This window comes from Nicotiana tabacum, chromosome 1, assembly GCF_000715075.1.
Source record: "Nicotiana tabacum cultivar K326 chromosome 1, ASM71507v2, whole genome shotgun sequence".
Taxonomy (NCBI): Eukaryota; Viridiplantae; Streptophyta; class Magnoliopsida; order Solanales; family Solanaceae; genus Nicotiana; species Nicotiana tabacum.
Genome location: NC_134080.1, coordinates 1,811,147 through 1,838,372, shown reverse-complemented (window position 1 = coordinate 1,838,372; position 27,226 = coordinate 1,811,147). Strand labels below are relative to the sequence as shown.

Sequence of the window (27,226 nt, the reverse complement as noted above, 5' to 3'; positions counted from 1 at the left end):
TGACAATGTAGCTTCGTGCCACTTAAACAATGGCTCATAAAAAAAATCCTAAATATTGTTGATATTACCTATAGCAACAATACTTTGTTTACTGTCGATTTATATAGAATTAAATTATCTAAATCTGGTGCAAGTAGATTATTTTTTTAACTCCCAATAAGTAAAAACCTGAAATCTTGTCATAGAAAAGGAAAAAACAAAAAAGATATTCATAGATCTTATAGAAAAATACATCGGAAAATAAACTATCAAAGATTATGATGAAGTAATAAATATTTCTTTATTCTTAATTTTAGTTTTTGGTTCGAGCTCGAAATATAAAATCACTTTTGATAAGAAACGTTTTGCCCCAAAAATAAAAATTTCTAAATAGAATTCAAATTAATTTAGCTTTAAAGCAAGGTATGGAATATCAGTGAAAAACAAAGAAAAAGACAGGAAATGAACATAAATTAAATGTATAGCAATAAAAAGGAAAATTTCACCACCAAAGGATGTGGTGCGGTGAATGAGACTGCTCTTTCCTTAACTAGAGGTTTTGAGTTCGAGCGCTGGGTATGAAAAAATCCTTGGTAGGGAGCGTTTCCCCCAGAATGGGGTCCTACAAAATGCGAATCCGGATATAGTCGGACTTCAATACGGGTACCGAACACAAGAAACCAAAAAAAGGAAAATTTCAGTTCCTTTATATAGCTTGTAGCTCCAACTTGTTTCTAATTTGGTCTTTACTCTCCTTTTTTGCATAGACAATATCAACCCCCTACCCCCACCACTACCCCCCAAAATCCATCTTCTTCTCTCTCTCTTCTCTCCAATCTCTAATTTTTATTATTTAAACATATATACTACCCCATCAGTATCTTTGTGATAAGTCTTACAAAAATTCTTCTCCAAGCTGAAAACTTTATTACAATATTGCCATTTTTATCTTTTTCTTGTTTGCTTCAGACTAGTTATTTAAAGCACTTGTTTTCCACTTTAGACTTTGTTTTTGTTTTTCTGCTAATGAATGAAGTTTCTGCTTGAGATCAGTTTGATATTTTAGTTGTTTAAACAGTGAATACACAAAAAAAGACTTGTTTTTTGCTGGCAAAGTTGCATTCTTGGATTATTTTCAAGAAGTAAAAATCTGTGAAAGGAAGTTTGATTCTATGGCAAAAGAGTCACTCAAAATCCTTTGTAGAAGCCATGGTTGGTCTTATGGAGTTTTTTGGGGTTTTGATCAGAGAAATTCTTTGTAAGATTTTCAACTCTTCTCTCTCTCTCTCTTTTTTTTTTTCATGGTCGCCATTTTATTTTCTCCTTTTTTTTCCTCTGTAGTTTTTAAATTACTGTAATGAAAGTTTTTTTCTCTCCTTTTTTACCCTAAAGGACTTGCTTTTCTTTCAAAGGAGAATATTTTTAAATTATTTTTTTTGGTTGAGAATTTTGATGGGAAGTTAATGACAATGTATAATGCTGTAAAAATAATAGCTGGAAATATATAAAATTTGTATATTTTTTGTGACGTAAATAGTTTTTGGCGCAGACTAAAAGCCGTAATTTAGTACTACTTTGTTTCATATGTTTTACAAATACTACAATAAGATGCTTTTGGTAAGTTAAAGTTGTGGAATAATAGTCCTTTTTAAATTGATAAGTGATAATTTCTAGTCCAATGGTACTGTTTTAATTTCTCTAAATCGTAAATTACATGAATGTCTTGGATTCTAAGATCTATTAGATTGGTCTTTTAATTAAAAGATATTTCTAGTTCAGTCTCCTCTGCCAAATTCAAAATTTTTAATGATTTTTTAATATATATTTTATGAAATTACAGGATTAAACTTTTGGAGAAAAGCTAATTTTTTGTTACTGAAAGTTCTTTTTTATATGTTAATTGAGTAAAAGAAAGATTTCTGAAGGCAAAAAGAGTTTGCTTTCATTTGGATTTTTTTTTTTATAAATATTTTTGGTGTACTGAAATTTCTGCATGACAGATTATTAACGTTACAAGATGCATACTATGAGGAACAAATGGGAGCTGTAATTGATGAAATGCTACTGCAAGTTCATATTCTTGGAGCAGGGTAAGCTGCAAAATTAAATCTTTTTTCAGAAATTTCAGTTAAATTCAATGGCTTAAAGTTGTAACCGGTAAAGTTTACTTGTTCAAGCCGTGGAAACAGCCTCTTGCAGAAATGCAGTGTAAGGCTGATGACAATAGACCCTCGTGCCCCGGCCCTTCTCTGGACCCGCGCATAACGGAAGCTTACTGTACCGGGCTATCCCTGCCCCTCAATGGCTTAAAGTTACAAGTTTCCACAACCATAGTTTTGATGATATGACTATTTACAGGATAATTGGCAAAGCAGCATTTACTAAGAAACACAAATGGATGTTTTCTGATGCTAATAATGGAAAGCAGATCTCCATTGGATCATCTAATAATTCCAATTTATTCCAGGTAATTATAACTTGTTTTCTTGCTTTCAAAAACAGACTTGTTTGATCTTTTCTCTTTGTAAAGTTGTTGGTTAAATAACAAATTTTAATGATTTTAAGCCTGTCAATTGTATCTTCATTTTTGTAGGATGATGTTGAATTTGAGCAACAATTTTCCACTGGGATCAAGGTACTCTTTTTTTAATTACTTAGTTGTCGTATTTCAATTCCAGCACCAGCAAAATGTTGGTTTTTACTCTATAACAAATGGTTTTCTTGTTATTTTGCAGACAATTGCTGTAATCTCAGTTGAACCGCTAGGCGTACTGCAATTTGGTTCTACTAGTAAGGTTAGTACTAATGTCTATATTCAGCTTAACGTCGTCTTTCTTTCACTAATTCAGTAGTCATTGAGAGTTAAAAAATTACAATATATTGCGGCATTCACTTCTTTGATTAGTGAAAGAAGGCATGCTCATTGATCTATGCTAATTTAGTCCATTTCTCGATCAAATTTTGAAACCTCAAACTGTAGATTCTTAAGTTGTATATATGTCTACTTAATTATTTTGTTTTCTGTAGCTTCCAGAGAGGACTGGTTTTGTGGAGCAAGCTAGAAAACTTTTCCTGGGGATAGAAGTCGAAGCAGGAAAGTTTCCATCACAACTTACACCTTCATCTTCAAGTGGTGAAATCTGTGGTTTATTAGGAGGATCATCAAATTCATCAATCTGGGAGAATCTGCATTTTGTGAATTCCAATGTTCCGCCAACTGCAAACGATGAAACTTTTATGAAGGAATCTTGTTTATTAGAAGAACTCATAGCGGACGATCAGATAATGACATCTGATGCAGCTACATCATCTTTGAGTGAAAATCAGTTGCAAAATGTTCAGTTCAATTCCTGCAGCGGCCAATTTGATACTCAATTACAGCAGCCGATGTTTCAGTCTGCTGGTTTGTTTACCAGCTTCCAGGATTCCTGTCTGACTTCAACCTGGGAAGATCTCACATCAAATATGAGCATACAAGATTTTGATTATGTCCTTTCCTCGGAGCCAAACAATTTTGAATATTGCGCAGATGCAACTCAAAGCTTTCATGAGAGCACAGCATTCAGTTCCTTAGGTGGATTTGAAGTATTTGCTAACGGGGATAAGACCACCGAGCAGTATTGCACACTGTTGATCAACCAGAGGAATGATGGGGCAGTTAGTACTATCAATGATAACCTATTCGATACGATGGGAATTATCTCAGCGTCTGGCAATCTAAGTGAGCAGCATAATTTAAATGTAGACTGTGATGCTTCTGTTTCAATACAAAGTTCCATCACCAACGCCTTTAACCATGTTGAAAAAGGAAACTGTTCAAACATGTCTCCCTTTGAGAAAATGACTGGTTTGAACACAGATGTTAGTGGTCAGTACCCGGACTACAGCACTTCCAACCGTGGATGGAACTCTAGTCAAGCTAATGAACTCAGATCTAGGCCAGATAACAGGTTATTCTCAAAACTGGGAATAGACCAGCTTCTTGATGACGCCTTGAACGGATCTTGTTCATTTGCTGGATCTGTATCCAATGATCAATTGTCAGTAACAAATAAAAGAAGAAGAATTGGAAGTTCTTCAGGATGCAATTATCTGGCAATGCCTCCTAGATTTTCAAACTTTGATAAGATTACAAAGTTGCCTGAATGTAGTCTAGATAGGGCAATTAGCAACCTCGAGGCGAAGAGTGAGGTGATCACAAAATTGGATGCAAGTACATTGATTGGAGATAGATGCAGCATCAATGCTTGCAATACTATTTTACCAGTTAAAGGCAATCAAAAATCCTCAAAGCCTACTAAGAAGAAGGCTAAACCAGGGACTCGGCCTATTCCTAAAGATCGACAACTGATCTATGAACGTCTTTCAGAGTTGCGAGAACTTATCCCTAATGGCGAGAAGGTGTTGTCTCTAAACTCTCTATGTTTTGCTTAATGAACTAACAGAAAGAAATTAACGTTGGAAATGTTTCTTTGACAGATGAGCATTGATCGCTTATTACACAGAACTATAAAGCACTTGCTTTTCTTGCAAGGTGTTACTAAACATGCTGAAGGACTAAAAAAGACTGAAGATTTGAAGGTAATAATCAATCACTTCGATTTCTTTGAGAAGGTAAAAAGATAAAACATTATTTTCACTGCCAATTAACGTGCGTTTTCTCAACCAGCAGGATGCTAAAATTCGATTAGAGAAGTCCAAGACTAATAATGGCAATGGAGTTACATGGGCATGTGAAATTGGCGATCAAACAATGGTTTGTCCGCTGATAGTTGAGGACCTTAGTACCCCTGGTCAAATGCTTATAGAAGTAAGTAATGGTTTCTTTATCACCTATAATACCTGCAGTTAATTCGATCAGTCTTGATAGAACCTTTATCTTAAGTATATGATTAACATTGGATTATGTGTACTCTTTTGCTCAGATACTCTGCAAGGAACAAGGTTTCTTTCTGGAGATGGTAGATATAATTCGAGGCTTTGGCTTGAACATATTGAAGGGAGTGATAGAATCTCGCGAGACAAAGATGTGGGCACATTTTGTTGTTGAGGCTGAGGTAAATACTAAACTAGAAAACAGCAGCAACAAATAAAACCACTTTGCTTCTCCTTTGATCTGTTTTCATCTATTTAACGTTTCAATTTTCTCGCAGGGAAACAGGCTAGTAACAAGGCACGAGATCTTTTCATCCCTTGTTCAGCTGTTACACTTGACGAGTACAAGTGAAGTCGGTCTGAACAATCAGCTTCAGAATATTACTGGTGGAAGGACTGCTCTAATAAACGATTGTCCAAAATCTGCTGTGCCCATATCTGGCAACTTACCTGAAACAATTCGATGTGTAATATAGCGAACGTTGCATTTACTATAGGATCTGTTTGTGGTAACATAGAACATGCAGAGGAGCATATTGAGAGGAAGGTGTATCAAAAAGTTTTTCCCTTTTCAAGATTGCTCCTTCTTTTACACCTTAGGATTATCTTCTTTTTATCTCTTGGCAGAGTTTGATTATAACTTTAAGCTGACTGATTAGCTAGGTAGTTCCAGGTTACTTTTGATTGTTCCTTTTTGCAATTTCTGTTGTTTCTTCTGTAACTATGAAACATGAATTACTGAGAAGTGTTATTACACTAGTCTTGCTTTACATGTAAAGACAAACATCTATGTTGCTCGGACTCTCCGAAAATATGATGGTTGCGTGTCGGATCCTCCAAAAATAGCGTATTTTTGGAGGATCCGACATGGATGCTGCAACTGTTTTGGCGAGCGCTATTTTTGGAGGATCCGACACGGATGCTGAAACTGTTTTGGCGAGTTCGCGCAACATAGACAAACATCACCTTGCTTAACATCCATCAGGATCTTTGTTGTACCTTTTTCTGCCTTTCCGGTGAAAACCTGTTTTTTTCATTTCATAGCAGGCTACAATTTGAAAGGGAGCTTTGTCGTAATTGGTAAAGTTGTTGTCGTATGATTAGGAGGTCATGAGTTCAAGCCGTGGAAACAACCTCTTGTAGAACTGCAAGATAAGACTGTCTGCAATAGACCCTTCTGGTTTCACTCTCATGAATTCTCTATGTGCAGACCTAAAATACAACAACAACATACCTAGTATCCCACACTGTGGGCTCTTGTCACGACCCGGATTTTCCACCGTTGGAGTCGTGATGGCGCCTAACTCTTGAGTGCTAGGCAAGCCAACAGTTACGGTTCTAACACATTATTCATTAACCCAAAACATTAATAAGTAATAATTAAAGCTAAAGAGATATAAGTGCGGAAATTTTTATAACATTTCAAAACTCTAGAACATGGCTACCCCAATGATCTGGTGTCACAATCTATAAACGTCTAAGAATTTCTACAAATACTAGTTTAAAGGAAAATACATCTGTCTTTCGGAATGAAAGAAAACAGGAACTAAAAATAGAGGGAAGGGGACTCCAAGGTCTGCGAACGCCAGCATATCTACCTTGGGTCTCTTATGGACTGAAGGCAGCAACCCAAACTCTACTCACGAGGTCCGACACCAAAATTTGCACAGAAAGTGCAGAGTGTAGTATCAGTACAACCGACCCATGTACTGATAAGTGTCGAGTCTAACCTCGGCGAAGTAGTGACGAGGCTAGGACATGACAACAATATAAACCTGTGCAGTTAAATCATATACGATGAAGTAATAACAACGGAAGTTTAACAAAACATAACGGGAAGGGGAAACATGCTGAGAGGAATAATAAATTCTGACAGTAATGCAGTAAAGAAGCAAAGTAAATATCATGCTTTGAACCAACAGAAATAAGAACACAGTAACATGTACACGACATCACCCTTTGTGCTTTTACTCTTGTCCTCACCATAAGAAACAACAGAAACGACACGGCATCACCCTTCGTGCATTAACCTTCTCATAATCATGGCACGACATTACCCTTCGTGCATTAACACTCACTCACAATATCGTGCACGGTATCACCCTTCGTGCTTTACACTCTTCCTCACCCAAACAATAGAAACAATAATATTCTGGCAAGGGAATCAGCTATAACCAATCTCGTTTCAACAGTTAAATTCACAATATAAGTCTCAACTAGAGTCAATACTCAACAATTACCCAATAACAAGAAAACATAACAAGACTTGTTCAACATGAAGGATAACCAGCTTAAGCATGAACAATACGTAATAAGAGACACAATGGTCGCAAGTATAAGGGTCACTTTTATGCTATGACCCAACAACGACGTATAGATACTCGTCATCACACCTATATGTCGTATCCAACAACTAAACACGTAGCAAATAAAGGCAACAACACCTAATCCCTCAAGTTAAGGTTGACCACAACACTTACCTCGATTCCACGGCAAAACTCAAGCCTCAAATACCGCTTTTCCTCTAGGTTCCACCTCCAATCCACTCGTATCTACCCACAATTAATTCAATATCAACAATTATTGCTAAGGGAATCAACTACAATGTACAAATTTAGTTTCCCCAAACTTTCCCCCAAAAAGTCAAAAATCGACCCCGGGCCCGCTGTCACGACCCGAACCGATGGACCGCGCCCGGCGCCCGAGTCCTACCTGTCAAACACCCCTAAGCATGCGTCTAAGATATAAACCTGAATAATATCTACTGAATTACGAGAATAATATACATGAAGGAAACCTGCCCAAAAAGGCATACGTACATATACGTGCTACATACGTAGGGTGAGCCGACAAGGCTGCTATAGACAACTATGTACCTCAAAACTGGAAATCGGCAAGGCCACATACTATCCAACTAGACATATTGTCTATAGACCTCTAATAGAAATATAACTATACAAAGATGGGACTGAGCCACGTCATATATATATATATATATACAAACATATCGTATCAAAATCAAAAGCAGCTCCAGATCAAGTGGAGCACGCCAACTCTCGCTGATCAAGGATCCTAAGAAGGGGGACCGTCAGCTGGTCTACCTGCACCTGCGGGCATGAAACGCAGACCCCGTGAAATAGGGCATCAGTATGAAAAATGTACTGAGTTTGTAAGACATGAAAATCTGTACATAAAAGGCATAGATGAAACATGGAATAAAGAAATCCATCTGTAAATCTGAATAACTTTGTAAATTCTGAAACATTTATAATGTTATGCACGTGTATATAAATGTCGTGTCATGCATGTGTATAGGTGTACATAACATCATCAAGCCACTGAGGGCATCCCATCATATCATCTCGGCCACTATGGGCAACATCATCAACATATACCAACTGATCAGGTGGTGGTGCGTATATAATGCCGTAACCTTTTTAACCTTTTTCTATTTTCCATATATATATAATATACATATATATGCGTATATAACGCCATATGGTCATTGGTCAATGTAAATGAATGCAATGCATGAGAAGTGCGTCAATAACATTTTTCGAAATGCCATATGATATAATCAAAGAATCATTACTTGTTCTGTTTGAAAATCTATATCTCAGTAAGTTACTGTACAATGTTATACTTTATTTAAGAAACAAAAATCAACAATTGCAAGTGTTTGAGATTAAAAAAAACTACCGTTCAAATGATATTAACAAATATTTTAGTGGTATAGATAACAACAAAGAAGGTTTGCGTAGTAATCTCAATATTTCTCCCGAATACACTTTTTTAACTGCGTATTATTCTGATACTCATGAACAAAAAATATAATAATATGTCACATGGGAAATCAAGAACACATAGACCCCTAGTATTTCTATGAATAGAGTCGTTTATGAAAATTGTGCTTTTGCTCGTTTCTTCTGTATAATTTGGATCATGCCAAAAAGAAAGAAGGGATGACCTTAACATACCTGGAGTAGGAAAAACTCTGTATAATATTCTTGAAGATTGCACCGTACTCTTTTGTAATCGCAAAATTTTACGTTGCTACGATTCTAACAATTTTCGTTGAAAACCTTCATGGATTGAATTTGGAACCCCAAAAATCGGATTGAATCTTGCTTCTGCTCGTGAAGTCTTGAACGAATCAAGCTTTTGTTTCTTTGAAATTTTTGGAAAGAATTAAGCTTTTGTTCCTTGAATCCTTTGAACTAGGAAAAATGGAGGAGTATGTCTCTTGTTTAGGATTTTGATGTTCTTGGTTCTGTTTTGTCCAAAATGAATGGAGCAAGACCATTTTTCTTATTAAATTCCAATAATTCCTAGATAAACACCTAGGACTATATGACTACTTAGTCATTTTCTAGATTTGTGGCTTCTTGCCACGCTTCTGGGATGTAATTTATTAATTTTTATCCACTTATTAGTTAACCGAGTAATGTCCTGTTACCCGGTAATTAACCAATTACCCGTATAATTAAAAATTATCTCAAATTACCTAAAAATACTACTCATTTTTAATATACTTTATACATCATATTATCACGGCCATATGGTACCTTATATGGTACTAGTCCATAATTATTGGGTATTATCGCTCGACCCGTATTTTATCTCAAATTGGCCACATTCAACGAAACTCGTTTTCTTTAATTCGTGTACCCTTTATCCTTCATGACACTTATCTCTCGCTTGTTATAAATAGCGTAAATACATTAACCTTAAGATAATCTCACCCCTAGTCTGCGTCAATTAACTGAAGACGAAACTTTTAGTGTACGAAAACGCGAGATGTAACATCCTTACCCCCTTAGAAACATTCATCCTCAAATGTTTAACTCTCCGGGATCTATATAACCTTGGCAGAGTCGCCTTTGTAACAACGCTACTACCAACTCTTCCGGTAGAAACCCAATAATTTAACGTCACATAGGACCACAATCATCAATAACGACGATGGCCTCACACAACCAATAATAATAGCTAGCACAAGAATTCGTACACGTACCTTGAGGTTATGACGTCTCAGTCGGACCCTTCTTTGGAGGAGGAAATAAGTAGGTATATGTAGACTTCATGTCTTCCTCGGCCTTCCAAGTCGTTTCTTCCACATTGTTGTTCCTCCAAAGTACTTTCATGGAGGCTACTTCCTTATTCCGTAGCTTGCGGATTTGTCGGTCTAGGATGGCAACCGGAATTTCCTCGTATGACAAGTCCTCTGTAATCTGTACATCATCCGTGGGCACCACTTGGGTAGGATCTCCAATGCACTTCCGTAACATAGATACGTGAAAAATCGGATGGACAGACTCCAATTCTGAGGGCAATTCTAACTCATAAGCTACTTGGCCCACTCTCCAATTGATCCTATAAGGCCCAATATACCGTGGGCTAAGTTTGCCTTTCTTTCCAAACGCCATCACACCCTTTATAGGTGACACCTTTAAGAATACCCAGTCATCAACTCCGAACTCTAAATCTCATTGCCGCACATCACAATATGACTTCTGACGACTCTGAGTTGTCAATAGTCGATCCCGGATCAGCTTTACTTTTTCTATGGCTTGCTAAACCAGGTCTGGCCCATATAACCCAGATTCTCAAACATCAAACTACCCTATAGGAGATCTGCACCTGCGCCCATACAAAGCCTCGTACGGAGCCATCTGGATACTGGAGTGGTAACTGTTATTATATGCGAACTCAATAAGCGGCAGATGATTATCCCATCTACCTTTGAAGTCTATTACACAAGCTCGTAACATATCCTCAAAATGTCGGAATAGTACGCTCAGTCTGTCCGTCTGTCTGGGGATGAAATGTTGTACTAAGACTTACTTGAGTCTCCAATCCTTTTTGGAAGGACCTCCAGAAGTTAGCTGTAAATTGAGATCCTCTATCTGAGATAATAGATACTGGGACACCATGCAGTCGTACTATCTCCTTAATATAAAGCCTTGCATAATCCTTTGAGGAATATGTAGTCCTAACGGGCAGAAAATGGGCTGCCTTTGTAAGCCTATCAACAATTACCCATATCGAATCGAACTTACACTGGGTATGAGGTAATCCTACAATGAAATCCATATTGATTATTTCCCATTTCCAAGTCGGAATCTCCATAACCTGCAATAATCCACCAAGGTTTTGATGCTCAATCTTAACCTGCTGACAGTTAGGACACTGAGCAACAAACTCTGCTATATCCTTTTTCATTCCGTCCCCACCAATATACTTCCCTGATATCATGATACATCTTTGTCGCTCCAGGATGGATAGAATAACGAGAATAGTGAGTTTCTCCCATAACCTGCCGACGCAGCTGTTGATACCCAATTTTTCCTTATGCATTTTATATATGCAAAATACTTTCAAAATATCATATATATGCATATATAAGCATGCCCAAGTGTTTTAGTATTTTTTCCTAATTTTAAAAGATTTTTTAGATCAATTTATTGCCCATTTTAGTAGTACAAAAACTAATAATTATTCCCAAAATCATCATTTTGGTGAATAATTTATTTTATTCTTACATTTATACCAAAATATAGCTAATACAATTTTTGTACATTTTTTAATAAATTTATTTAGCATTTTAAAACTAAATTGCATATAATTGCAATTTTAGCCTACTTTAAGATTTTATTGCGTTTATAATTACAAAAATTGATTCCAGTATTTTTAATTTAATATTTATATATTATTAATTAATTTAGTACCTTTAATTTGTTTCAGAAATCATTTTACTTATTTTTATAAAATAAAAAGGGGAAAAATGGCTATTTAAACACTAGCCCTATTTCATTTCAATTATAGCCCAAATCAACCCCCCAATTAACCCAATTTCAAATCCCCAATTGACCGGCCCAATTTCAATTTAACCTGCCCCTGACCCAACTAATCTAACCCGCCCGACCTTCCCTTTTGATCCAGGCCGTTGATCATTTTGATCAACGACAACGATTTCCCCTTTCCTTTTTAATTCACAAACACCCCCAACCCTACTTCATTTCTCACCAACCGCCACATCTGAACTCTCAAACTCTCTTAAACACTCTTGAACCTTCCCTAACCCTAGCCCTCTCTCACTGTCTTCCACCTTAAACTCACCAGAATCCATGACTTCTTAGGCCATGAGAGTCTTAAACTCACCTCCCTTTGCTCTTGTACACTTGGTACTTGAAGATTCGAGGTCTGACCTCGAAGGTTCTCACTCAGATCTTTACCGGCTCGAGGTTTCACGACCATCTCCGATTTTGCTCCGGCGTATCCTGGTCTTATGAGCCTATTCCTGACTTCTCCGACTCAGATCAGAGACCTTTTCAAAGCCTTTCTCATTCTAGGGTTCTTCTGAAACCCTAACCCTTCGAGGTTTTCTCCGATTTTTCTTAGATCTGTTATATATCTATGCTCTACTTGAGTTTTCAAACAATTTTCCCAATATTTTCTTTCAAAAATTATTTTTAAAGGTCTTTCTTTTCCGATCTAAGATTTTCTAAAATGTTTAAGTGATTTTTGACTTTCCTTTTCCTTTACGTGTACTTGCTCTTACTGTGTTCTTGTATTCTTCCTTTTACCATGCTCTTGTATGTCTATCTTACCGTGTTCTTCTATATGTGCTTTTCTGCTATAATTTTTTGATGTTTTTGTGTTCTTCTACTGTATTTTCCTACTAAGTTGTTAAAGTTCTTTGTTTGCCTTCTACTGAGCCCTGTTTAAGTTCCTTTTAGAAAACTCCTTAAGCATGTTTCTTCTACTATTCCTACTAGTATTTCCATTATGTTCTGTGAATCTCTCTACTGTAGTTTTCTACCACGTTCTTAAGTGTGCTTACTATTTTTCTTCTACTGAACTTTGTTTGAGTTCTTCTAAAAGAGCCTCTTAAGCATGTTTCCTCTGCTATTCTTATCAGTATTTTCCATTTTATCATCTGAATCCTGCTACTGTTTGCATGTTACTTTGCTATCATGTTCTCTCATGAGTTCTAAAAGAAGCATGTTAGAAACTTCAATTCTCTTCGGGAACCTCTACACATGTCTCGACTTAACTTGCTTGCCCTCTCCTTTATGTTTTCTAGTTTGTTCGAACTAGGGCTTTATTTCAAAGACCCCTTAACTTTTTCAGACTGGTTTTGAACCTCTGAATGAGTTTGGATATCTTTGTTTTCATACAATGTTGAACCTTTTCTTTCTACTGATTTTACAAAGGCATGACAAGTTTCTTTCATGTTTAGCGTGTCTGTATGCTTTTATATGTGATGATTCTTTCTTCAAAAAGGTTTTCAAACTTATGATTGATTCAGAATTCCTTTTTAATAGGTCTAATTGATTGTTTGCTGATTTTCCTTAAGTTTTAATCTTTCCCATCCTTCTGACTTGGTTCATTCATACCAAATCTCGGACCTTGTGATTTACTGGCTGTTAATTGATTCCCTTACCTTATTTGCACAACCGTGTATTTCAAAGACCTTGTCCTTAAATAACATTTATGTATTTGCCCCTAATTTGCTACTTTGCACAAAGAGTTTGATTAATTTCTTTCCTTAATTAGTTTATACCCGTTTGAATCTGAAACCCTTAATTAAGGGAGGTTTTGTGTAATTGATTAGCAATCAGTTTTCAAATTATTTCTTACCTTATTCCTGCCTGCTTTCTACACTATAAAAGGCACGACCTCTTTTCACAAACACACACTTTTCAATTCAGAACACTACACTTCACAATTCACAACTCCTTATGAACTCTTACTCACACTTATAGTATTCTGTCTTCCTGCACTTTGGCTCTTACAAGACTACTGCTTTCTCTTTGTTTGTTTTCTCTGAAACTGGTTTGTCCTACTTTAAGTTTTAGCATCACCCCAATGTGTTTACTTACAGTTTTATAGCCATGGCTATCTTACTGTTTATGTAGAGTTCAATATTTAACTTAATATGCCCATGTTCTACTATCTGTTTCTACTGTGAATCTTTGCTCCCTATCCCATTACCCCTATGTGTTTGTAAGTGGTGACTTAGGGCATAGCAACATGAGTTGTTGTCCATGACCTAAGTTCTGAATTAGTGAGGTACTAACCTCTAACAGGCTGGAGGGTGTGCCAGCATATCCCATTGCTGAGTATGACCATCAACCTACTTTTCTTGTGTTCTTGTGAATTCCCTACTCTCATATACCCCTATGTGCACTGATTTCAAGTTATTCCCCTCTTCCCTTTCCCCTTTTAGAATTTCACTTCTGCACTCGCACTCTTTCTTAGCTTCTAAGTTCTGCCCCCTCTTGTGAGCCTTTCCTTGAGACCTTGAGTTCCCTTTGAACTTGGACACTTGAAGGATGGCCCTTCCCCCCGCACTATATCCTAATCTGGTTATACATTTGGGTGTGAGCATTGCCCGGAGTCCCTATGAGGCTCTTAGGGAACTCTGACACATCCAAATGAGAGAAAGACTTTGGTTTATGCTCTCTTGAAGCTGGTTCATCTCATACTTTAGACATGGAGTCTGAATTAGGCTCCCCTTGGTTGTACTTTAATTTCTGATGTAATCTTGCTTTTCTTATTCATCCTGGACTGTAATAATTTATAATAACTATTGGGGCTGTTAGTGAAAAAGGGAGGGTCAATCGTGCATGCAAAAGGGGGTAGATACCATGTTCATAGGGGATTACTATACTTCTGCATTCACGTATCCTGCTTTCAGCTTTCGCTTCCATGTCTATAAGTTTTTGTCTATAAGTTTCTGCACTTCTGCATTTCATATAGATACCATGTCTATAAGTTTCTACACTTCTGCATTACATAGAGACCATGTCTATAGGTTTCTACACTTCTGCATTACATAGAGACCATGTCTATAGGTTTCTGCACTTCTGCATTATATAGAGACCATGTCTATAGGTTTCTGCACTTCTGCCTTATCATATAGATAATATGCCTATAGGACTTCCTGCATTTTGCACCTGCATCTCTCATTAGGCAAATGAGTTTATAGGCTTAAACAATCGACTGCATATAGATGACCTACCTATAGGATTCCTGTACGCCAATGATAGTGTTTTAAATTAACAACACCTAGACAACATGTTTCTGCACTTCTCTGTGTCTATAATAGTGTTTTTTAAATTAACAACACTTAGAAAGCATGCCTATAGGGGTTCTAATCAAATATGAATCGCCTAACTCGTTTTAAGTTTAATCTATCAGTAGTAATGCGTTATCAATCGCAGAACTTGTTTTATTCTGTTAAAACTGGCGACCTTTCTGTAATCAGTTTACATCTTTGTTTCTGAAACCAGTAGATATCATGCCTATAGGTTTCGCCTAACACTTAGACAAGACTTAGTGTAAAAGTTTTAACTGTACCGGTCTTTATTAATTAAAACCAGCGGGTAGGTCTAATTCGGACTTCTGATCTGAAAATATATGATAAATCAGCCTGCTTTAACTTTTTAAGTTTAATCAGACCCTAATCAGTACGTGTAAGACATGCTAAAACTATATGCTTTCTTTGGTTTAAGGAGGTTTATTTGAGCCATATCTGTTTACATGCTTTCCCAATACTTTCTATATATGTTTTGATTGTCGCCTTAGAATTTTATCCTTTAAAATTGCAAAACCTCATACCCCTTCCCTTTTAGGATTAGTAGTCCCAAGTACCTCCGGGACTGATAGGAATGGGGCGGGTAATAGCATATAATAAGTAACGAAACCATTCCGCGCTTTAATACTTTAACAGGGTGGGAAATGGTAGATATGTATATGATGACCACACGATAACATCTCGTGTAGCCCCTCTTTGAGGAGTGATTACTGGATGTTGTGTGGGGTGATCCATATTATTTATAAACCTAGGACCCCCTCTCCCTTTACTTGTTTATTTTTCAGAATTTTCAAACTGTTTTCCTCAAAAATTCAGCTTCCTTTTGTTTTCTTTAAACTTTAATCTATTTGTAACCATTTCGTGAAAACCCCTTATATTTGAAACTTCTATTTACCTACTTGTTAGTTAAAGTCACAATTGTAGTATGACCGGGAACCACACTAGTGGATCCTGAGAGGTGCCTAACACATTCCCCTCGGGATAATTTCAAGCCCTTACCCAATCTCTGGTTTTCTAGATCAATTCCTTCCTAGTGTCCTAATGCACTTTAATCATTAGGTGGTGACTCTTCAATTTAAACCCAATTCCCAAAAGGGAACGAGTTGTCATCCCAAATGTCATAAACCTGATTTTGCGAGAAAAAGGGGGCGTGACAGCATGGCGACTCTGCTGGGGATATCTTTTAGACTTCTACCATTTCAAGCTATTATTGTGACTTTACATTGCTTATGTGCCTTATTTGTTTAATACCTTTAAGCATTAATTCCCTCTTCTACTGTAAAAAACTAACTTGTCTCTTGTTTCTTTCACTGCTTTCCTTTACTGCACTCCTTTATTACTGTTTTAAATTATTATAATTATTACTTTATGAACGTGCAAATACGTGACAACTTGTTTTAATTACTGCATAAGCATGTTTTCAACATCATATTCCACTCGTGCCAAAAAAATACCATAGCAACGCTTGTAATGAGTGGTTGCGCCCTTCCGATATTATCACCCCTAAATTCGACAAAGGCATATTCGCGGTAAAACCAGTCGATCAACGGTGTAGTCGACGGTTCCGCGCCTTTCCCTTTTGAGTTGTCCGCTCAAGGGTACCAGTCTAATACCCCATAACAACCTTACTCTGTTCAACTGTGCATGCATCATGGTCAAACCTAGCCGAGTCAGTTATGTTGTCCGCATATTGACTCTTTAAGATAGCCTTGTCCAAAGTCCACTGGGTTTCCTCAAAACCCAAACGGACATTACCACGCTCTATGCATTTATTTGGAGAACTAAATGCTTTTTATGCCAATTGTTGATATTTAATAGTCGAGTCTGGCGGGGGTAAGAGTCTAACGCTTTTGTCTTGCAGAAAAATGAGGCACGAAGTCCCCAGTTCGGCATGGTCACCAACATCCACCCAAAGTTTTTAAACTGGTGGGAAGATCTTCATTCCAGTGATCAGACTCTTGTCCAAAAATACTTAGGGAATTTACCTTCTCTTTTGGAATTCCAACCTAACAACAAAATCATAGAGGCTGCTACTCTGTTTTGGGATGACGATAGGTCTGTGTTCCGCTTCGGGGACATTGAAATGACACCCTTGTTAGAGGAAATAAGAGGATTGGCTGGTATACCATGGGAAACCCCAGGTTTGTTAATGCCAAAAAATCGCAAGGGTAGAGGTTTTCTGAAAATGATGGGCCTAAAGAAGAATCCAGACTTGACATGTTTGAAAGAGTCCTACATTCCCTTTGATTATTTATACGAGAGGTACGGTCATAGCAAGTCCTATCGTACTTATCCTGATGAGTTCGCCCGCACATCATTGGGGCATATCTACCGAAGGGTCTTTGTCTTTATGTTCTGCTTCTTGGGGATGATAGTGTTTCCTATGAAGAAAGCAAGGATCCACACCAGGCTAGCTATGGTCACTAAAACCTTAATGGAAGGGATTAGTGGACAACCTTTTAGCATAGTCCCTCATTGCAGAAATGTACCGAGCCCTGGAAAATTGTCAACGAGGAGCCAAACACTTCGAGGGTTGCAACTTGCTACTCCAACTCTGGCTGATGGAGCACCTCCAAAAAGGTGAATATCGACAAGAGATTCAGCGTAGGGACTGGGACGATCATATTGACTTCCATCAACTAAGGCAAATGAACTACATGCCCAACATATTTGCTCAGCCAGAAGATGCCAAGAGATGGGTGGAGTTGTTCGAAAATCTGACTGAGGATCAAATACAATGGATGTTCGAGTGGTTCCCTACTGAAGAGTTCATCGCCCGATCCAGGGATGCACCATTTCTGATACTAATCGGTTTGAGAGGAACCTACCCTTATGTCCCTCTCCAAGTTATGAGACAGGCTGGTAGGAAACAGGTTATACCAAGGGTCGACAAGATGAGTCACTTCCGGGCCGACTTTCAAGCTGATGATAGTCCTTATAAGTGCCAAGCTCAGCATATATGGCATTGCAAGATCATCATGGGGAGAGATACTATCGAGCCAGACAGATACCATGTTGGTTGCACCCCATACTATTTAGGATGGTTGGAGGACAATCACAATGGTCTGGGCCAACCTGGGTTTGTTCGAGGTCACAGAATCATTGATGAAAGAGCTAAAGTAGAGGTCAAATACAACCAACTGCGCAAGAGGATTTGGGAATGTGAAAGCGAGCACCGTGAGATTCAAGAAGCCCACCAAAAACTGATTGAAGAGTGGAAAGATATGGTTGTCAGTGCCAACAAGCGATCAGGATACCTGGAACGAGGTTTAGTGGAGATGGAAAGGAAGTTTCTCAAGAGGATCGAGGACTACCAGAATGCTAAAGGAAACAAGGGTGGACACCTGGCCAGAGCCTACCTACTGTTGGGACTTCATGAGCTAGTGAAGCTGTTCGATGGAGCCAAAGATGCCGAGTCTGGGGAAGGTCCTTCCGGGACCAAATAGATAGGAATTTACCTTTTCGTTTTATGAATGTAATAAGGCCAATGACCATTAGTGACATTTTTATCTTCTATTATTTAGTGTCGATTTGGGATTCGTCTACTTATTATCAATAAAATGAGGCATTTAGCATTCTAAGTTCTCCATATCAATTTGTCGCTAGGCCTACCTCGGGCACACCAAGGCTCCCAAATTAGGACGCGATTTATATTCTTGCACTATGTGTTTAAATATCACAACATTTCTTTTCATAATCCTCACTGACTTGTTAGATTTTTGTTTTTATTTTTTTATTTATTCCCCTTCCCAAGGTTAGTTTGTGTACTTTGGCATCATCATTATATTCCACAAGATCCAAGGGCCCTCCACCCACTCCTCCTCCTAACCCCGTCAGAAACAGGAACAAAGGAAAGATGGAAGATTTGAACAACACCAGAAAGGAAAACTCAACTGAACGGGTAGAGGTCACTCATGGTACTCTGGTTCCTAAGGAAAGTGCATCCCAGCTTGAACAAAAGCTACTAAAATTCTAAGAAGAACTTGATCAAGTCCGGAACTTGGCGAGCTTATCATTTTCCCTCACCACCCCAGATGTCAATTTTCCTAACGCTCAGAACCCTACACCTCCACAAAACATCCCAAAACCACAAAACCATCCAGCTCTTCACTACCACTGCAACACCTGTAATACTTCCAACAATACTCCACTGCTCATCCCAGAACCGGTGAACTCCACAAATGACTATTTCCACCATAACACCCCCATCTATGTGGAAACCATGCCACACTCCACCCAACCTATCTCAAGCACACCCGAGTCTGATGATAAAGACTCACTCATCAGGAACCTGGCTACAGAACTCAAGATATTGACTAGTCAAATTCAGGGTGTCGAAGGAAGCAAAGGAATTGAAGGGCTAAACTATGAAGATCTTTGCATACAACCCGATGTTAAACTGCCCGAGGGATACAAACCTCCGAAGTTCGAGATGTTCGATGGTACAGGAGATCCAAGAGTTCATTTGAGAACATACTGCAACAATCTGGTCGGAGTAGGAAAGGACGAAAGGATCCGCATGAAACTTTTCATGAGGAGTCTGAAGGGAGATGTTCTGTCTTGGTACATTAGCCAAGATCCGAAGAAGTGGTCGAACTTGGTAAGCATGGCGTCCAATTTCATGGATAGGTTCAGGTTCAATATAGAAAATGCGCCAGATGTGTTCTACATCCAGAACCTAAAGAAGAAACCCGCGGGGACATTCCGCGAGTATGATACTTGCTGGAGATCAGAAGCTGCTAAGGTCAGACCAGCTTTAGAATAAGAACAAATGAACAGGTTTTTCATCCGAGCTCAAGACCCACAATACTATGAAAGGTTGATGCTGATTGAAAGCCAAAAATTTTCCGACATCATCGAGCTAGGTGAGAGGATCGAGGAAGGCATGAAAAGTGGTATGGTCACAATCTTTGAAGCTTTGCAGGCTACCAATAAGGCTCTACAGTCTGGTGGCACGTCCAAGAAAAGGGACGTGGGCGCCGTGGTGGTTGCACAGAGAACTAAGTCCCCTATCAAATACAAAACCTACCCGATGCCTCTACTCACATATCAACCTACTCCAAATTACCAAGCACCCTCGCCCTCTTACCAAGCTCCACCACCTACTTACCAATCACCTCCACCTCCTATATATCAACCCACCTCACCAAGATATTCCCAACCCGCACATGTATACCAAGCCTACAATACTCAACCATCCAACTATCAATCACCTCCCGCATACCAAAACTTTCCTAGACCTCAACCAAATTTTGACCGCGGACCTCCCAAACAGTATACCGCCATTACGGAACCAATTGACCAGCTGTACGAAAGGCTCAAAGCTTCTGGTTATGTCACCCATATCCTTGCTATAACCCCTGAGAACCCTTCTCAATGGGTCAATCCAAATAAATCTTGTGCATACCATTCCGACATGAAAGGGCGTACCATTGATGAATGTCGCTCTTTAAAAGATAAGATCCAGGCATTGATTGATAACAAGATCATTGTGGCGAAGGAGCCTGCTCCGAATATCTGCAACAACCCTCTGCCAGACCACAAGGGTGGAGATGTTCACATGATTGAAATGGAGGATGACTGGGACCCCAAGAGGTCAATAGGTTTGATCACAGAAGGCGACGATCCAAAGAAACCAACAATCACCCTTAATCCGATTGTAGTCCAGATTCAGCCTTTTGGGGACGCTGAGGTGAACATGTCCATACTACTTGAGTTTGAAACACCATCCTCTACAAAGACGCCAGCATCGATCGAGGTCGAGTTTGGGTCCCCGGTAAATGTACCTGAACCATTTGAAGTTGCAGTCTTGCCTTCCAAAATACAGGCTCCGTTCGGAGTAAAGGTGCTCATTCCAGTAGCATTGTCAGCTATAACGCCATTCCATACAAATGCCATACCTTGGGACTACACAGCCGAGGCAAGAAGGAAAGGGAAAGCCAAATCCAGAGAAGCAGTCGCGACACAGGGTATGACAAGAACCAACAGAGTATACACCCTGGAACATTTGGCTGAATCAAGCAAGCAGGCCTCTGGTCGGCCGACCATCACTGAAATCGGGCCTGATGATCTTTGGAGGAAGATACAAGCAAAGGAGTACTCAGTCATTGATCATTTGAACAAAACACCGGCACAGATCTCTATCCTAGCTTTGCTGCAAAGCTCCGATGCACATAGGAACGCCTCATTGAAGGTGCTGAGTGAGGCATATTTACCGAGCAACATCACTGGAGGAGAAATGGAAAACATGGTAGGGCAGGTATTGGAGAGTCACAAGATCACTTTTCATAAGGATGAGTTGTCGCCAGAAGGGTTGAGTCACAAAAAGGAATTGCACATCATTGTGCAGTGCGAGGATTATTTCATCACCAGAATCCTAACTGATGGAGGGTCCAGCCTCAACATTTGTCCATTGGTAATGCTCAGGACATTGGGAAAGGGGCTGCATGAGATCAAGGATGGGGGCATCAATGTCAAAGCTTTCGACGGTTCCCAAAGGTCCACTATTGGGGAAATTATCTTGTGTTTGCAGATGGGGACTACTTGGTTTGATGTTGAATTTAAAGTAATAGACGTGATAACATCTTACAACTTGCTTTTGGGACGGCCTTGGATTCATACCACTGGGGCTGTAGCGTCAACACTGCATCAGGCGGTAAAATTTGAGTGGAACCACCAAGAGGTGATCATTCACGACGACGGTAGCAATCCCATATACAGTCGCCAAACCATCCCAGTGATTGGAGGAAGGAGAAAGATAGGCGGGGAAACCTATCACCACATCGAGCGAGTCAACGCCGTTGACAAAGACAAATGGTGGGGCAACAAAATTGAAAGCATATTGAACTGGAGTGGATATGAGCCTGATAAGGGACTTAGCAAGAACCTCCAAGGAACAGCCAAGCCGATCAAACTGAAGAAACATGACACCACTTTCGGTCTGGGATACGAGTATACTTGGAAGGAATTCAACAACTGGTTGCCACCATAGCGCAGCCCTTACTACCCATTAGAGCAGCCGATACCCCATTTAGAACAGACTTTCTAGCCAGCCGATATTATATATGGGTCGGAAGAAGAGGAAGAACTGGCAGCAATGAGGAATTTATTCGTGGAAGATGATGACATGGATTGCTGTGTCATTTTCAAGGAGAAGGGGGAGGAAGGCCCTTTTATACAAGCCATAAGCCGAGGAGCATGCCTCAACAATTGGACCGTCAGAACCACCAGAGCCCGAAAAGCCTCGGGGTAGCAAGGCTGAACAAAACATCATACACTATCTTTCATTTTTACTCGTTGATTTTCCTTTCGCATTTTTGATTTTTTGTAATAAGACCTTCAATATTCAAAACAGTCATGGAATTTAGCAAAACATTTTCTCTATAAATCTTACTCTTATTATTTTTTCTCTCATTACTTCACTCATACATCATTACTATTACTTATCTTAATGAACCAATGACTATGACATACAACAAGACAACACAATAAACGGACATAGATCCAGAGGAAGATAACATACCAGAAGAGATTGCTAAAGAGGTTAAAAATTTTGAGAACAGACCTAAGTCCAACCTGGATGAGACCGAGATTGTTAACCTGGGTGATGCAGATTACGTCAAAGAAATGAGAATCAGTGTCCAATTATCGCCATCAGAAAAGAAGGAATACACAGAATTTCTAAGGGAATATGAAGACATATTCGCTTGGTCGTATGATGACATGACTGGTCTAAGTACATCTATTATGGCTTACAAACTGCCAACTGATCCGACATATCCACTGGTAAAGCAGAGGCTCAGAAAGTTCAAGCCTGACATGAGTTTGAAAATCAAGGAAGAAGTCACTAAGCAAGTCAAAGATAAGGTTCTCAGGGTAGTAGAATATCCGACATGGTTAGCCAATATTGTGCCAGTTCCGAATAAGGACGGGAAGGTCAAAGTCTGTGTCGACTACCGGGATCTCAACCGGGCCAATCCAAAAAATGACTTCCCCTTGCCAAACATACACATCCTGATTGACAATGGCGCCAAACACGAGTTGCAGTCATTCGTAGATTGTTTTGCTGGGTATCATTAGACCTGGATGGATGAAGAAGACGCTGAGAAAATGGCTTTCATTACGCCATGGGGAATGTACTGTTACAAGATGATGCCGTTCGGTTTAAAGAATGCTGGGGCCACCTACATGAGGGCCATGACTACCATTTTCTATGATATGATACATAAAGAGATCGAAGTGTATGTAGATGATTTCATCATCAAATCCAAGAAAGCCACTGATCACATGGAAGATTTGAGGAGGTTATTCAATAAACTGAGAAGGTACAACATGAAGCTGAATCCCACGAAATGTGCATTTGGGTTCCTGCCGGAAAACTACTTGGGTTCATTGTGAGTCGCCGAGGAATAGAACTGGATCCATCAAAGGTCAAAGCTATTCAAGAATTGCCACCGCCAAAGAACAAGAAAGAAGTAATGAGTTTCTTGGGGAGAATCAACTACATCAGCCGGTTCATAGCTCAATCTACTGTCATCTGTGAGCCAATTTTTAAGATGTTGAAGAAGGACGCCGCTACCAAATGGACTGATGACTGCCAGAGGGACTTCAACAGAATCAAGGAGTACCTGTCCACACCGCTAGTTTTGGTCCCGCCCGAGCTGTATAGACCCCTATTACTCTACCTTGTAGTGCTAGATGGAGAGTTCGGTTGTGTTCTTGGGCAACATGATGAAACGGAGAGGAAGGAGTAGGCCATCTATTACCTCAGTAAGAAGTTCACCCCCGTACGAGGCTCGATATTCTCTGTTAGAGCGCACCTGTTGTGCTCTGACTTGGGTAGCTCAGAAGTTGAGGCACTATTTTTGTGCCTATACCATGTATCTCATATCAAGGATGAATCCGTTGAAGTAAATCTTTCAGAAGCCTATGCCCATTGGCAAGCTAGCCAAGTGGCAAATCCTGCTAAGTGAATTCGACATTGTCTACCTAACTTAGAAAGCAATCAAGGGACAGGCTTTGGCAGATCATCTTGCCGAGAATCCCATGGACGGAGAATACGAATCCTTAAAGACGTATTTTCCTGATAAAGAGATATCATTTATAGGAGAAGACATTGCAGAATCCTATGACGGTTGGAGAATGTTTTTCGATGGAGCAAAAAATTTCAAAGGAGTTGGCATAAGAGCAGTCCTAGTGTCAGAAACCGGTTAGCATTATCCGGTGTCTGCCAAACTCAGATTCCCTTGCACCAACAACATGGCTGAGTACGAGGCCTGCATCTTGGGACTCAAGATGGCCATCGACATGAACATTCAAGAGTTGCTAGTGATCGGGAATTCAGACTTGCTTATACATCAGGTCCGAGAAGAATGGGCGACCAAGAACTCCAAGATACTCCCTTATCTGCATCACGTACAGGAGTTGAGAAAGAGGTTAACAAAGACAGAGTTCCAGCATGTTCCCAGAGTCCAAAATGAGTTTGACAATGTATTGGCTACCCTATCATCCATGATACAGCATCCAAATAAGAATTTCATTGACTCTATTCCAGTACAGATCTACGATCAGCCAGCTTACTGTGCTTATGTCGAGGAAGAAGTGGATGGAAAATCTTGGTTTCATGATATTAAGGAATACCTGGCGAAAGGAGAATACCCAGAGCTTGAAAACCCTATTCAAAAGCGTACACTTCGAAGATTATCCAACAATTTCTTTCACAGCGGAGGAATCCTGTATAGGAGGACTCTGGATCTGGGATTACTAAGGTGTGTCGACGCAAAGGAAGCATCTAAATTACTAAAAGAAATCCATGCTGGGACCTGTGGGCCACATATGAATGGCTTTGTCTTAGCCAAGAAAATACTCCGAGATGGTTATTTTTGGATGACTATGGAAACAGAATGCATCTAGTATGTCTGGAAGTGTCGCCGCTATCAGATACATATAGATATGATAAAGGTGCCTCCAAACGATCTTAATGCAACAAGCTCACTATAGCCGTTCGCCGCTTGGGGAATGGATGCTATCGGACCAATCGAACCTGCCGCATCAAATGGGCACAAGTTCATCCTAGTGGCAATTGATTATTTTACCAAATGGGTTGAAGCAGCATCGTACAAGGCAGTGAGTAAGAAAGTCATAGCAGACTTCGTCCGCGATCGTATCGTTTGTCGGTTCGGAATTCTAGAATCAATCATTACTGATAATGGTTCCAATCTCAATAGTGACCTGATGAAAGCCATGTGTGAAACCTTCAGGATCAAACACAAGAATTCTACAGCCTACAAACCTCAGATGAATGGAGCCGTAGAGGCCGCCAATAAGAATATCAAGAAGATACTAAGGAAAATGATAGAGAAGCATAAGCAGTGGCACGAGAAGTTATCACTTGCTTTATTGGGGTATCACACCATAGTTCGCACATCAACCGGGGTAACCCCCTATATGCTGGTTTACAGTATAGAAGCTGTTATTCCTGTTGAGGTAGAAATTCCTTCCCTAAGGATCATACAGGAAGCTGAACTCGACAATGCAGAATGGGTGAAAAGTCGTTACGAACAACTAGCTCTTATAGATGGAAAGAGAATGAATGCAGTTTGCCATGGTCAGCTTTACCAGAACAGAATGTCTAGAGCATTCAGCAAAAGAATCAAGCCAAGACAATTCACACCGGGCAGCTGGTACTAAAGAAGATTTTCCCGCATCAGGATGAGGCCAAAGGGAAGTTCTCTCCCAACTGGCAGGGTCCGTACATGGTCCACCGGGTTCTAACAAGAGGAGCCCTCATACTTGCAGAAATGGACGGAGAAGTCTGGCCGAAGCCGATCAATTCAGATGCAGTAAAGCGATACTATATGTAACATTTATGCTTTCCTTTATGATGTAATTTGAACTACGCCTGACCTGATTCCCGTTTAAGAGGGGATACGTAGGAAGCCCTATGGGTTTGGTCACAATTCAATAAAATTTTCATTTCTCCCGCAATTGGAAATTGGGGCAGAATTTTGAGGAGGACCCTCAAAATACCGAAGTGATTTCAGCCATTCACCGCAAACAGCCGTCAGAAGCAGTAACCTAGTAAACTGGGGCAGAATTTTGAGGAGGACCCTCAAAATTCCAGAGCAAGAGAAGTTGCAATGTCTTGAACCACGTCGCAGTCGTAGGTCCATCTAAGGAAAACTATTCTCGATTATGTATTTATGTTATATTTTTTACTAAATCATGCATGTCTGTACCAAAATTGCTTTGTTTAGCAATGTGACCCCAATGGTACGCATAGTATCACCGGAATAGAGCCGAGCAGGTCAAGCAGAGCCAGCGGGAATACGAACTAACCTCCCCTTTTTTACAAAACTTACGATTTTTCTTTGGATGCAGGCAATTGAGTTGAAAAATCATCAAATACACTCTACACTCATGATACTCACATTGCTCAGAAATACAACTCTAAGAACCGTGGCACTTACTCATAGCTACTATCCGCACGCAGTGTCCCCAGCAGACACAGTATCCCAGCAGTCGCAATGTCACAATCCGCTATCAGCTAAGAAATTTCTATTATTATTTACCTTTTTACTTCCTGCATAAGGATACCATTCTGCCTTCCGAGACTAAGCTCTGTCTCCATCTGCATTCTCTTCATTGCATAAGGCTACCATTCTGCCTTCCGAGACTAAGCTCTGTCTCCATTTGCATTTCCTACATTGCATAAGGCTACCATTATTCCTTCCGAGGTTAAGCTTTACCTCCATCTCGCATGGCTGAAAGATTGCCACTTTCATTTACTTCTTGCATGGCTGAAAGATCGCCACCTTCATTTACTTCTTGCATGGCTGAAAGATCGCCACCCTCATTTACTTCTTGCATGGATGAAAGATCACCACCTTCATTTACTTCTTGCATGGCTGAAAGATCGCCATCTCATTTACATTTGCATGGCTAAAAGATCGCCACCCTACTACATCTCATGGGTTGAAAGATCACCAAATTATCCGAGGGCATCATCGTTCAGAGGCACCATTTGCATAGCCCGAGAACACCATGCCATGGCCCGAGGATCCCTTTTAATCTTTTGCATATCATTATTCAAAGGCATCATGGTTCGGAGGCATCATCCTCATAGCCCGAGAGCATCATTTCATGGCCCGCGAATCCTTTATTATACGCTTCATCATGTTTAAATTTACGCACAATATATGCTTGTATTGCTTATTTGCAGGTAAATCGGCTAGCAATGGCCGTCTTAGCAGGAGCGATCCCGCTCCCGTT

General features: G+C 39.6%; 1 protein-coding gene across 2 annotated transcripts; it reads left to right on the top strand.

Annotated features, from left to right (window-relative positions):
- The first annotated feature begins 863 nt into the window (after positions 1 to 863).
- On the top strand, positions 864 to 5,599 carry LOC107821755 (transcription factor bHLH157-like). Of its 2 annotated transcripts, none has more exons than XM_016648207.2 (10): positions 864 to 1,237; positions 1,980 to 2,069; positions 2,338 to 2,446; positions 2,573 to 2,614; positions 2,715 to 2,774; positions 3,007 to 4,380; positions 4,459 to 4,560; positions 4,652 to 4,789; positions 4,905 to 5,036; positions 5,133 to 5,599. In XM_016648207.2, exons 1-10 carry the CDS (start codon positions 1,152 to 1,154, stop codon positions 5,328 to 5,330), a joined length of 2,331 nt encoding a protein of 776 aa, XP_016503693.1. In that variant the 5' UTR covers positions 864 to 1,151; the 3' UTR covers positions 5,331 to 5,599. The 2 variants fall into 2 exon arrangements, with proteins under 2 accessions (XP_016503693.1, XP_016503692.1); XM_016648206.2 differs by having other exon boundaries at positions 873 to 1,237; positions 4,649 to 4,789.
- Positions 5,600 to 27,226: the final 21,627 nt, after the last annotated feature.

What these genes read in the sequence shown, in the direction of transcription:
- LOC107821755 (XM_016648206.2), top strand. Translation starts at nt 1,152, where the DNA reads ATGGCAAAAGAGTCACTCAAAATCCTTTGTAGAAGCCATGGTTGGTCT. An exon ending in ATAATTCCAATTTATTCCAG is followed by an intron (nt 2,447 to 2,572) that starts GTAATTATAACT and finishes TCATTTTTGTAG; the next exon opens with GATGATGTTGAATTTGAGCA. An exon ending in AATTTGGTTCTACTAGTAAG is followed by an intron (nt 2,775 to 3,006) that starts GTTAGTACTAAT and finishes TGTTTTCTGTAG; the next exon opens with CTTCCAGAGAGGACTGGTTT.